Source organism: Manis pentadactyla, chromosome 16 (genome assembly GCF_030020395.1).
Source record: "Manis pentadactyla isolate mManPen7 chromosome 16, mManPen7.hap1, whole genome shotgun sequence".
In the NCBI taxonomy this organism is placed as follows: Eukaryota; Metazoa; Chordata; class Mammalia; order Pholidota; family Manidae; genus Manis; species Manis pentadactyla.
Window position 1 is genome coordinate 25418851 of NC_080034.1, and position 12364 is coordinate 25431214.

The following is a 12364-nucleotide window of genomic DNA, read 5'->3' on the forward strand; positions in this document are numbered from 1 at the left end:
ATGCCATCTCCTACCCATCTCTCTCTTGCTCATTGAACTTCAGTTTTACCAGTATTCATTTAGTCTTCTAACTTAAATTGCTTCTATTCAACTCTTAATTTATTCTTGCCTGGGATAGTTAAAATGCACTTTGAAGCCTTTATTCATTGAAAAGCAACTCCAGTTCTTGACTTGACAGCTAGTCTTTACCTCTGTCAAACTCATAGGCATTTTCCTGCCTCAGGACCTTCATACATGCTCCACCAATGTTCTTTGCATTGCTGGCCTTTTCTCCTCATCCTTCAGGCCTAAGCTTCAAATACCTTCCACACAGAGAAGCCTTTCCCAACCAGTCTTACATAAAGTGGACCTCATCTCTACCTGTGATTCTTATATCAATATATGTATATACACACACACACACACACACACACACACACACACAATTATATAAATACTCATGTATGGTGGTGACTTTTTCTTCTTTGCTTTGCCTTCCCCACTAGAATGTAACCTACCAGTTCCTTGGAGACAAGGATCAGATCTGTTTGACTCATTCCTATGGACTCAATGCCATGCACAGACAGAGTGAAGCCCTGAGTGATTGAATGAGTGAATTACATTTTTCTTTCCACATAGTCATTACAGAGATGGAAGCATCCTGGCTGGGTATGAAGTTGTTGGTTCCAGGGGCCTATCTGAGCTGCTGGCAGCCATTGAACATGTGTCTGAGAAGGCTAAGGCAGGCCTTCACAGGCTATTTCCACTCAAAGACGACTCTTTCAGAGTGTTTGGAAAAGGTAATACTAGATTCCCTTCCTCTGCTTAGGTTAAGGGAGTCCTTTATTTAGTAGCTCATATGTGTCTTCAGGAGATGTTTCTGATACAGAATCGTTCGGTAGAAACAGGCTGGTGTTCTGCTCCACCACAGTGAAACTCAGTTCCAGGTGGCTATTTCAGATCCTTGCTAATCGGTGAACTCATCTCCACCTCTTAGTGTAAATGTCTTGGAAGACTGATTTCACAGCAGTCTGTGACAGAAATGACTCAGCAATACTTTACTGGTATACATGTTGAAAGTACCCCAGGGCTGACAATATTCCTGAACCATAATCTCAAGAATCAAGGAATGAATGCATGCATTCAGTGCATCCATGTCTTTAACACACACCCAGACACACAAACACACACAGACCTGCACACAACACCCATACCACTTCTTCACATTCAATCTTAAACCTCTTGCACCAAAATTTGTGCCACTTCAGCAACATGTATTCAATAAATGTTTACTAAATGCCCAAAGTTCTAAGCACTTAGAATGTAGCAGTGGGGAAACCAAAAGCATTAGTTCTTGTGGATCTTCTTTTCAAGGTTACCATCTTCCAGTCCCAATTGTGGTAAGAATGTGTTACTGAGGGCCAGCTGCAAGAGTAACTAGTGGCTTGTCACCATGTGAGAGGCTTTTAAAGGGGCACAAAGTAGGACATGTCACCCCCAAATGGCAACTGCCTATCATTTAACCATATCATTACTGCTTATTCCAGAGTATCTTGAAGGTTTTCTGGTTTTCTGGCATTCCCTTAAAGAGTGAAAATATTTCCTGGGAGTGATCACACTCTCTCTTATATTTGCCTAATACTTACTAGTTGGTAGGCCATTCAAAGTGAGCTTGTTGGCATAGACCAGATACCTAGAGGGACAGGGGTCAGGCCCACGCAGGGTAGGGCATCAGGAAGGAGAAAAGGGTGCTGATGGGAATGAAGCTGGGCATCAAAGACAAGCTCCTTCTACTCTTGAATTTTGCCTGGGTTTTTTTCCCCTGAAAGTATGATTTCTAAAATACTGCTTTATGGTTTATACAGAGTGCCAGGGCATTCAGAGACATCAGTCCTCTTCACTTCCATTCCTTTGCAGCCCATTGTAACAGCATTGTCTTTGGATTTGCATCTAAGAATGACGAGTTCACTGTCCCCTGTAGCCGTGGCTACACTGGAAACGTCAAGGCCAGGTGCAAGTCCTCAGGATGGCAGATTCTCTGGGAGAAGTGTGTGTTCTCTCAGCTGGAAGAACTGAAGAAGGTAAAGCACTTCCTCCAAGTAGACTCGCCCTGGTTTTGCGTCTCCCCATGGGCATCTCCCAGTAAGCATGGCTAGGTGGAGGGTTACGTGCATCAATTTGTCTTGGTGGTCAGTGCACAGAACTTGAGGCTGAAATCAGCCCCTGGTAGACCCATGAAGTATGGGCATGGCTAGCAGAGTCTGGGTGGCAGCTGAGAAAGTCAGAAGCTATCAGAGTTGGTGGTTTTGGTGGGGAGGGTGCTGCAAAGAAGCCAATCGATGCGAATGAGGTCTACAGTACATGGTAAAGCAACAACTAAGCTGGCTGCAGGAGCCCAGAAAGCCTGGGAATCAAAGATCTAAGTGAAAGTATAAGTCAGAAGCAGTAAACTTAGTAAAAATGAGGGTGTGCACATGTCAGTAACTGAGGCGTATAGGATGGAGGGACTGAAATGGACTCATCTGGCTTACCAATCTCCTTTAATAGAGCAGAAAATGAAAGACTAAAGGGCTAACCCTCTGGTGGCAATAATGTTGGACTAGAGACATGGTCATTTGATTTCCAGTCTAGTACAATGACTTCGACATGATGCTCTCTTAGAAATTCAAGTGTTAAGATAAGGCAGATAAAAAAATGGAAGCAAATTTTTCTATGTGGGGAATTAGAACTTGAGTCATGGGAATGAAAGACTCCAAGTTCACAGTTGACAGGCATTGTTCTGCTGTAGATCTTCATGTTGAGCAGAACTGTTGTCCCAGCCAGAGATCCTCCTATTGCAGCGGTGAACCCCAGAATGATATTTATCAAGGGACTTCAGAATGCTTACAGCAACTTTTCTGGACTCAGTTTCCTCATCCATTAGCTGGGGAGGGAGATTGGACCAGATGGCTTCTGGGGTCTATCCTTGATCTTGTCTTCTTTGCCTCAGTTCTAGACACAGGCCACAGCTGGGACTGTCCACCCCAGGGTGTGAGGGCAGGCAGATCCCTGGTGCCCTGGGTAGAGAATAGCACTGTCAGCCAAGAAGGGCACAAGGGAATACAGGGGGGATCTGGCTCCAGGTTTGACTTGTTTTGAACAGAAGGAAATATCCCTTCGGGGTTGCCTGCCAGGCTAACTCAGGATAGTGGAAGAAGGTGGAAGCTTCAAGGAAGAAGCAAAACCCCAAATCTGGGGACAAAGTGTAATAAAATCTCCATGTATGTTCCTCATTATCCATCCTACAGGGATTTCTCAGCATTGTATAGCGGATATGATTTAGTGCCAGCAGACCCCACCTTTCCACTGCCTAACTGAATACTATTTGGAAAGTCACTGAATCTCACTGAACATCAGTTTCCCTATAATTAGGGTAATAATTTATATGAAAATGCTTTTTAACAAATCTCTTAAAGTTTCAGTTTCCTTAATTATAAAATTAAAATAATAATGATATCACTCCCAAAGGGTGGAATAAGGACTAAACAAATGAATCTCTGGTTAAGAATTTAGCACAATATCTGGAATATAGTAAGCCTGAGTAACATCCTTCTTATTCTCATTGTTATATAATTATAATTATCCTGCATTACAATGCATGTACAAATGTTGGTTATATGTGGCCAAGAAATCTGATTTAAACTTGATGGAACACAAGCATTTCACCATTTCTTGAACTTCACCAATTTTGTTCCTAGGATTTCAGTCTGACTGCAACCAGTGCCACCAGTACAACAGTGTCATCCTTGATGAAAAATCTTTCAATGGTTGTTCGGCAAAGCCCATTGACCACGGCTGGGAATCTGGCTTCTGTGGTATCGATCCTGGGCAATGTCTCATCCCAGTCCCTGGCAAGCCATCTCAGGGTATCCAGTTCGACAATGGAGGTACGGTCTACCAGTGCTTGAATGTTCATTTTACATGTTTGATCTCATAGCAGGAACAAGAGCCTGAGTTGATGTGTCACTAATGAAAAAGCTGAAAGAACCATGGTATTTGTGTGAGTTTTCTGCCCTCTCTTCAAATACCAGGGACTCATGGGTTCAACTATGCTAGTCCAAAGTGAGAGGCGGTTGCTTCTAGGCAGGCTGTTTGAGCAGCGCCCAGCTGGGAGGAAGGGATGATCCTCTGCACTGTTTGATTGATACTCAGTGATAGAGGTGTCAAATTTTTTATGTCTTTTTGCAATCTGCAATTGTCCTTCCTGTGACCATAAGCTCTGACTTTAGTAGTGTATATTTTAAGAACTCTTTTTTTTTGATTGAGGAATTCGTGCTTCAGTTCGGATGTTTAAAAATTAACTTAAAAATTAGTGCAAATCAGACTTGCTCACTTACGAAATGGAAATAAGCAAAATGAAAGATAAATGATGTGTAATCTGGTCACCCTAGAACAGCCATTGCCTACCTTTTAAGTATCACCTCAGTGCTTAGAAGAATGTCAAGTGACACCTAGCAGGTACTCCATAAATATTTGTTAAATAAACATCCTACCAGGCATTTTGATGTATGTATTTTACATGTTAAAGTATAGAATATTTTACAAAATGGGATTACATAATGTGAACTGCTATAGAATCACACAATTATACTTAACTATGTAAGGTGAATATTATGTCAGAGGTGACACAAAATATAACATTAAATATGAAAAAGCAAACATGCTCAGATTCATGTTAAAAAAAACAAAGCCCCACCACATGTTGTTTACAAGAGACCAACTAAAACCAAATGACATGAAAAGGCTAAAAAGAAAAAGAAAAAGAAAGTATGACAACACAAACCAAAAGGAGGCAGAGGTTCCTGGGGCAGTAGAATAAGTGTGCTTTGGGATTCCAGCCAGAAGCCACAGTTAGCGTGAAACTCGCCCGGAGTGCCAGATGCCTGCAGCAAAATGCTGCGGACCCAGAACCCTAAGCGAGACAGAATATCCAGTGGGAGACCGCAGCACCTTTCAAGGATCTGTTTGGGAAAGGAATCTCTTACACTAAGACTGAGCCTTAAAACCCACACAATCCAATGCTTCTTTGTTGCTTGTCCAGTTTTTTAAAGATTTCTGAATTACAGTTTCCTCTATTTAAAAAAAGTCATAAATACACAAGAATTAAAACCTGAAGGTCCGTGATGTGAGTTTAGAACTTCTGATGTGAGCAAAACAAAGAGAACACGGGAAAGCAGTTGAAAGTAACGCCTCGGTGTTTGAGCCTCAGCCTGAGGCGTGAGGAGCGCGCTCACATTTGCCATCTCAGGAGGAGGGAGGTGCTCGCCGCTGCAGCCCAGACTGTGGGACTTTTTCTTACCCGTGCTGACACCTCAGTGTGCTGCCTGTGAATGCCCTGGGGTGATCAGCCTGGAACTTACATGATTCTGCTGACCCAAGTTTCTTCACCCAAAACTTCCACTGGGGAGAGCGACAGAGCTGAATTTCATCATGCATTTCAATGTGGTCCTCCACTGAGCCAATTCTTTGGGCAGTGTTCCTATACTTAGTACTAAGTACCGCCCACTGACCTCTCTCTTTGTATTTCAGGATGTTATCGACATAGCTGACCATATCCTAAATTCGGCGTCCGTGGACAGCTGGACGGTACTCCTGAAGGAACAAAAGCATGCCAGCTCCTGGTTCCTGGAGACATTAGAAAACTTGAGCATGCTGGTTCCTCCGACAGCTCTGCCTCTGAATTTTTCTCGGGAGTTCATTAACTGGAAAGGGATTCCAGTGTCCAAAAGCCAGCTCAAGACAGGTTACAGCTATCAGACTGAAATGTTCCCAGACAATACCTCCATTCCCATCAGAGGCCATGTGTTCATTGGGCCAGAACAATTCTGGAAGCCCCTTCCGGAAACTATCATCAGCATGTCCTCGTTGACCCTGGGGAATATTCTACCCAGTACTAAAAATGGAAATGCTCAGGTCAATGGGCCCCTGATATCCCTGGTTATCCAAAACTATTCCATAAATGAAATTTTCTTAACTTTTTCCAAGGTCAAGTCAAACCTGAGCCAGCCTCATTGCGTGTTTTGGGATTTCAGGCATTTGCAGTGGAATGATGCAGGCTGCCACCTAGTGAATGAAACTCCAGACACAGTGATATGCCGGTGCACTCACCTGACTTCCTTCTCCATGCTCATGTCACCCTTTGTCCCCGCTGCCATCATTCCCATTGTGAAATGGATCACCTTTGTGGGGCTGGGCACCTCCATTGGAAGTCTCATCTTATGCCTGATCATTGAAACTCTGTTATGGAAGCAGGTCAAGAAAAACCAGACCTCACACACACGCCATATTTGCATGGTGAACATAGCTCTGTGCCTCCTGATTGCTGATATTTGCTTTATTGTGGCTGCCACTGTGGACCCCACAGTGGTGGGCGTCTGCATAGCCGCAGTGTTCTTTACGCACCTTTTCTACCTCTCCTTGTTCTTTTGGATGCTCGTGCTCAGCATCCTGCTGGCTTATCGGATCATCCTCGTGTTCCACCGCATGGCCATGCCTTTGATGATGGCTGTTGGGGTCTGCCTGGGCTACGGGTGCCCTCTTATTATATCTGTCATCACCATCGCGGTCACACAGCCTAGCAACAGCTACAGAAGGAAAGATGTGTGTTGGCTTAACTGGTCTGATGGGAGCAAGCCTCTCTTGGCCTTCGCTGTTCCCGTACTGACCGTGGTGGCTGTGAATTCCGTTGTGGTGCTGTTAGTCCTGACGAAGCTCTGGAGGCCCACCGTGGGAGAAAAGCTCAGTCAGGACCACAAGGCCACTACCATCCGCATGGGGAAGAGCCTCCTCATTCTGACTCCCCTGCTGGGTCTCACCTGGGGCTTTGGCATAGGAACAATGGTGGACCCCCAGAACCTGGCTTGGCATGTTATTTTTGCATTACTCAATGCATTCCAGGTGAGAACAGTAAGAATGACCTATATTGTCGTAATTAATTGGAATGATCATAGAGAACCGAAGTTGGTAAGACCTCACTGGTGCGTGTCACATTCTCCTGCCTCCAGCAGGACTATCAACAAAACTGCGTGGCAACAATGAATAGGGGAAAAAGTGCATTTTCACAACAGTTACTCTCACCTTGAAGCAGAACATTAGACTTCCTCAGTGATCCATTCCAGGGTTTTAAGTCTCTTAGAGTTCATTCACATAGCAAACCATGATGCTTTTTGCTTCTGTCTGAATCTTTCTCTTGTGTAGACCTCTGTAAAGACACACAGGGGAAGACGTGATACAGCAGGAGTACTTGTTGACTCTGAATGGGGCCTAGGAAAGGAAGCACCTCCAATTGGACGGAGCAGAGGCTGGCACACTGCAGCCAACACGGTTTTGTAAATAAGTTTTCCTGGAACACAGCCACACCCATTCATTTACATACGGTCTGTGGCTGCTTTCTTTACACCTGCAGAGTTGAGCAGTTGCAACAGAGACTGTATGACCAGCAAAACCTTAAATATTTACCATCTGGCTCTTCAAAGAAAATGTAGGTCAACCCATGCCTCAAAGTACGGGTTTTACATGCCACAATCATAGGGTGTTCAGAGGGTAGGTGGACAAAGTATCCCTCGGGTTTTGATGAATCTGGAAGAGATTCCTTCAGTCCTGGTTCAGTGAAGGTTTGCTCGGTCACCTCTGGGAAGTGGTGGTTAACCGTTTGAGCTCCAGAGTAAAAGAGGGCTGGGCAAAACATGTCATCACCTGTGTGACCTCTAACAAATTAGTTCATCTCTTTGTCCCTCAATTCTCGCATCTGTTAAGCAGGGCAATAATATTTTTACTCACATCATAGAGGAAATGTGAAGATGGAGTGGAATAATTTAGCATTTGGCACAGTGCCTGGCACTGAGGAAATGCTCACTCAATAGGTGTCTCCTAAATGCACTGGTTCTCCGCTTACTTCACACCGGTGAACACTTGGGTGAAGTACAGGTGGCAGTCTCCGAGGCTGCGCACCTAATGGTGACAGGCGTGGGGAGCTTCTGCCAAGGGCAGGCCTGTGGTCGTATGTGAGGCACCAAGTGAGGTCCAAGAAAGCTTCTGTTAGTGGTTCCCCCACTGGAATATAGGAAAGGCTGACAGAGGAACCACTTTCCACTTGGCCTGATGGTTTGACCTCAGCACCTGCTGCCATCAAAGACGCTGAGTAAATGTTTATTTAAGGACTTCTGAAGCAAGACTGAAATACAGAGGCAAATGAAAGTTTTTTGTTTTAGGTTTAGGATGACAGGAAAATGAAGCTCATGTGTACTTAGCACTTTATTGGCTCAATTACATATTTATACCTTCAGTGGAACTAGATGTGACTCCTCGGCGTTGTGCCAGTCACTGTGGCGGTCACAGTGTCCTTGTCTTCAGGGAGCCCTCAGCCTAGGAGACAGACAAGCAAAGAACTTCGATGTTGGGTGCTATCACAGAACAGAATTCCATATAACTGATTTCTTTGCTGCAAAAGAACATGGCAATATGTATGATTTATTCTTTTATTCCTTTTTTTTAAGGGATTTTTCATCTTATGTTTTGGAACGCTCTTGGATAGTAAGGTATGTGTATTCAGGTATCTCTTCATTCTCTGGCCCAGGCAACTGACCCTTCCCCTTCAGTTCTGGCCCTTATTGTGATCAAATTCTATAATTTGTGTAAAGCAGGCTCAGTTAGGGTGGGAAGAACTAAACACTGACTGATAATGAAGCTACATAGAATTAATAAAACATAATGTGAATAGTACAGAAAAAAGGGAAATTATTTTTACTTAACAATTTTCTGTCTTAAATTATGGTTTGGCAATAATTAAACAGAAAAAGTACTTTCTTTAGGGGTAGGTTTTCCTTTTATTCCTATAACTTATCACTTTACTTAGAATATGCTGAAAGACATATATACTTCTATATTTCTAGAGTTTTAGATATTAAGGAGCCTCTAACATTAGATAAAATTCCTAATGGAGGACAACCCATGTAAGTAAAAGGTAAAAGGAACAAAATCAAATAAATTTGTTTCACTATTTTTCCCAAGTGCCGAGCAGTTCTGCGGAGAGAGGTAAAGACAGTAAGCTAATAGATGTAGACTTGGTTTTAGTAATAAGATAAGAATATTTTATAATTAGCACAATTGTTGCACATGCTTGTCAACCTGTTTACAAAGAAGCTATTTGCTGTTCTTGACTGGACTACATAATTCTCTTGTTTACACTATTCATATGTTTAAGAAACTCCTCATTTTGAAGATAAACTTCAATTTAACAATTATTGCTAATGACTAATGTCTAGCATTTCAATTATTATGGCTTTCAGTACTGTTGTTCTTTGTTTAATTCTAGATTTGTTTATAGGAAAAGAAAAGAAATCATTTCATCAGATACCCATGCTTATGGTCTGTGAAGTGCCTTCAGGAAACACCAATAAATAACAATTTTCATCTGCAATTTTGTGTTTGATTTGTCTATGTGTGGTTGTATTTGTGTATCTCCTCAATATGTCTTTGTTGCCCTTACAGCTGCGACAACTGCTGTTCAACAAGTTGTTTCCTTTTGGCCCTTGGAAGCAAGCATCAAAGGTAATTATCTCCTACTGCCATGGGTCCATGTGTGAAGTTCCAGTTTTGCTTTTACTTTCATCTTTATGCAGTCCCACAGCAAGCCCACTTTTGCATAAACCTCTTGAATTTCTGTCACCATTATATTTTAAGTATGTGGCACTGTGCCAACACACGGTCAATATTCTTTAGCTGTTGTGTGAGTGAATGAATGAGTAAATGAGTGATTGAGTGAATGAATGAATGAATGAGGAGGCATGGAGAGCCATAAGGATGCTCAGGCATCAAGGTCTGTGGGTGCTATGAACAGCGTTGTTTTAGTCTGACTTATCTCCCACTGTCTAGAGTCATACGGCCCTTTTCTCTGCCTGGCCCTTTGCACCAGCCAGGGTGAGGTCTTGATTAACTTCTAGTATATAAAATGCTCTCTCTAAATTTTCCCTCTTAAGCTGGTATAGCTGATTTTAACCCTTGCAATTTTAGTTCCTAAGTCTGCAAATTAACTAATTTGAACAGAAACAGACAATTGGTTTTATTCTTTGCTACAAAAGTGCAATCCATGTGAGAGCATAGTTAGGAACAAAAGTACTTACATCCATGTTTTGTATTTTTGATGTTAATTTAGACTTATGTTTTTCTGCAAAACAAAACCCTTTCAGAAAGGGTTCTGAAGCAGAGGTTTCTGTGTTTGATAGTCAACTGACTTAGGTGTATGAAAATCTACATAGATGGTTAGAGGTTTTTACAAGGGACAAATTACCTTTTGAAATAAAAAATAAGAAATTAAACTCTGACATTAAAAAATGTGCCTGGGTCTGCCTTTCATAGCCAAGGGTGCTGCTGTGATTAGGAAGCAATAGTCCATGAGCAGCAGGTCTGCCCTGTAGTTCTGACACAGCAGCCAGCTGACTGTGTGATCTTAGGAAACCTTTAGGTTTCAGTTTTTCTGACTGTTAAAAGTGAAGTGTTGGGCTAGTTACTCAAAGCAGAAGTTCTAACATTCTGTGATTTGACTTTATGTCTTCAAGAACTAAGATCCCTTGAACCAGAAAATGTGGAACTAATGAATTATTCACTACTCTTAAGAAAAGGAGGGACCTACCATGTGACTTCATTTAGTTAATAAAGCGAGACAGGACACACCCCACCCTACAATGCAGGCTGTCAGAATTTTTCTCATTTGAAAACCACAGAGAGAAAAACACCCAAAAGTCACGTAAAGCAAAAATAAAAGTAAAGATCTCCTGGTTTCTAAGTGTGAAGTTTTGACGCTTCCAGAAGGCGGCAGGGGTCAGGGAGAGTTTGTAACCCTTCTCCAATTTTGCTTTCAAATCAGGTGACAATAATGGGATTTTGTTTTCTGGTTAGGTGGCTCATTTGCTTTGAAATAAATGTGCATTGGACAGAAGAAGACAGGGGTATTTGTAATTCTCCGAGGAAGCGTGAACAAGGAAGCAGGCACTGAGCTCACAGTGGTTGAGGAGCGATGAGAAGACAGAACACTCAGTGTGAAGACCCCAGTCAAGAAACTCGCTTATGAGTGAGAGGGGAACAAGGGTGGTGACCAGATGCAGACACAGGATCAGGAGTGACAGGGTGGTGTTGAGTCGCCCGGATGTGAGCATATGTTGGAAGGGATAAGCCGCCAAAGAGAGAGTCAGAAAAGAAAGGAGAGAGGGCTACTGACTTGATGGAAGAGGATTCCCGCAAGACGCACTGAGTGGCTGGACTGAGGACAGAGGGATTCGCCTTCTCCTTAGACATAGGAGGTGTACGGCTGATGCAGATAGAGCAACGTGTACAAAATTCAGCCCTGCATATATATGTATGTTTTTGAAATAGGAGATCAGGCTGTCCACTATGAGTTGGCAAAAGGGATGGTGAAGTAGGGATCCTGAAAAGAGCAGTGAAAATTTGGGCAACTGGCTGAAGGGAACAGAAGAAGCCACATGCAATGTTCTCAGCAAAGACCATCCCTCAAGCCACCGTAACACTGTGTGGCCCCACAGTGTGGTTTCTCTCAAAACCTTCTTCCTATTAGGGCTCAGGGTCCCTTCTTGGCCCTTCCATTGTCCCCCATCATGTTTTCTGTAACTCTTCACCAAGGGGCAGATTCTGGGGAGCTGCTATAGGCTACTACCCTTCCACAAAGAAGGGATTCTTTATTCTTAGTTTCAGTGATGTAGGTCCTGTTATTCAATGGCTTAACCCCATATAACCTTACATACCTGAAGACGCTGCTTTTTTCCCCACACCATTTAGAATCCCTGAGTCCCTGTAATCTAAGATTCTTCTCTCCAAATGGGGCAAGATGCAGTTTTAAATGCAAAGATCATGACCTCAGTATTTTTCTTTAGGGCTGTAGTATTATGTGTTTACAGAGCTCCAAATTCTAGAAAATTATTTCTTTTGCTTTGGAACTTTCAGATATTTCTCATTCTCATCTCTATGATAATTTTTTTTTAGAGTTCAATGTGGCCACTTACATGTTTCAGTGAAAATTAGGAAACTACCACTGGGCTACCTACTGCATAGGACAAGATTCTATTTCTACTGTTTTGATTTAGCTTCCTCATGACCTAGACCATAATAGGAAATGCAACCTATTCCTTTCAGTATTCTTGGTGCCTGACACAGTGTGTGGCACACAATGTCACTCAATTTGAGGTATAAAATTACTGAATAATTCAGTTAACGAGTGGGAAAAGGATATAATGTATCGTAACACTTTTATCTTTCCCAATAAGTGCATCTTCTTTATTTTAAAAATTTTATTTCGGTTTTAAAATACGTGAACTCTGTGTGGTCTGTGCTCCAG

General features: G+C 42.6%; 1 protein-coding gene across 6 annotated transcripts in view; it reads left to right on the forward strand.

Annotated features, from left to right (window-relative positions):
• ADGRF1 (adhesion G protein-coupled receptor F1) overlaps positions 1–12364 on the forward strand; it is a 49027-nt gene that overhangs the window by 24570 nt on the left and 12093 nt on the right. For all 6 annotated transcript variants that reach the window (XM_057493825.1, XM_036927417.2, XM_036927415.2 and 3 more), the window contains 6 exons: positions 619–779; positions 1897–2060; positions 3717–3905; positions 5548–6915; positions 8514–8555; positions 9508–9567. In XM_057493825.1, coding sequence (XP_057349808.1) covers positions 619–779; positions 1897–2060; positions 3717–3905; positions 5548–6915; positions 8514–8555; positions 9508–9567 — 1984 coding nt within the window. The remainder of the gene's footprint in view (positions 1–618; positions 780–1896; positions 2061–3716; positions 3906–5547; positions 6916–8513; positions 8556–9507; positions 9568–12364) is intronic.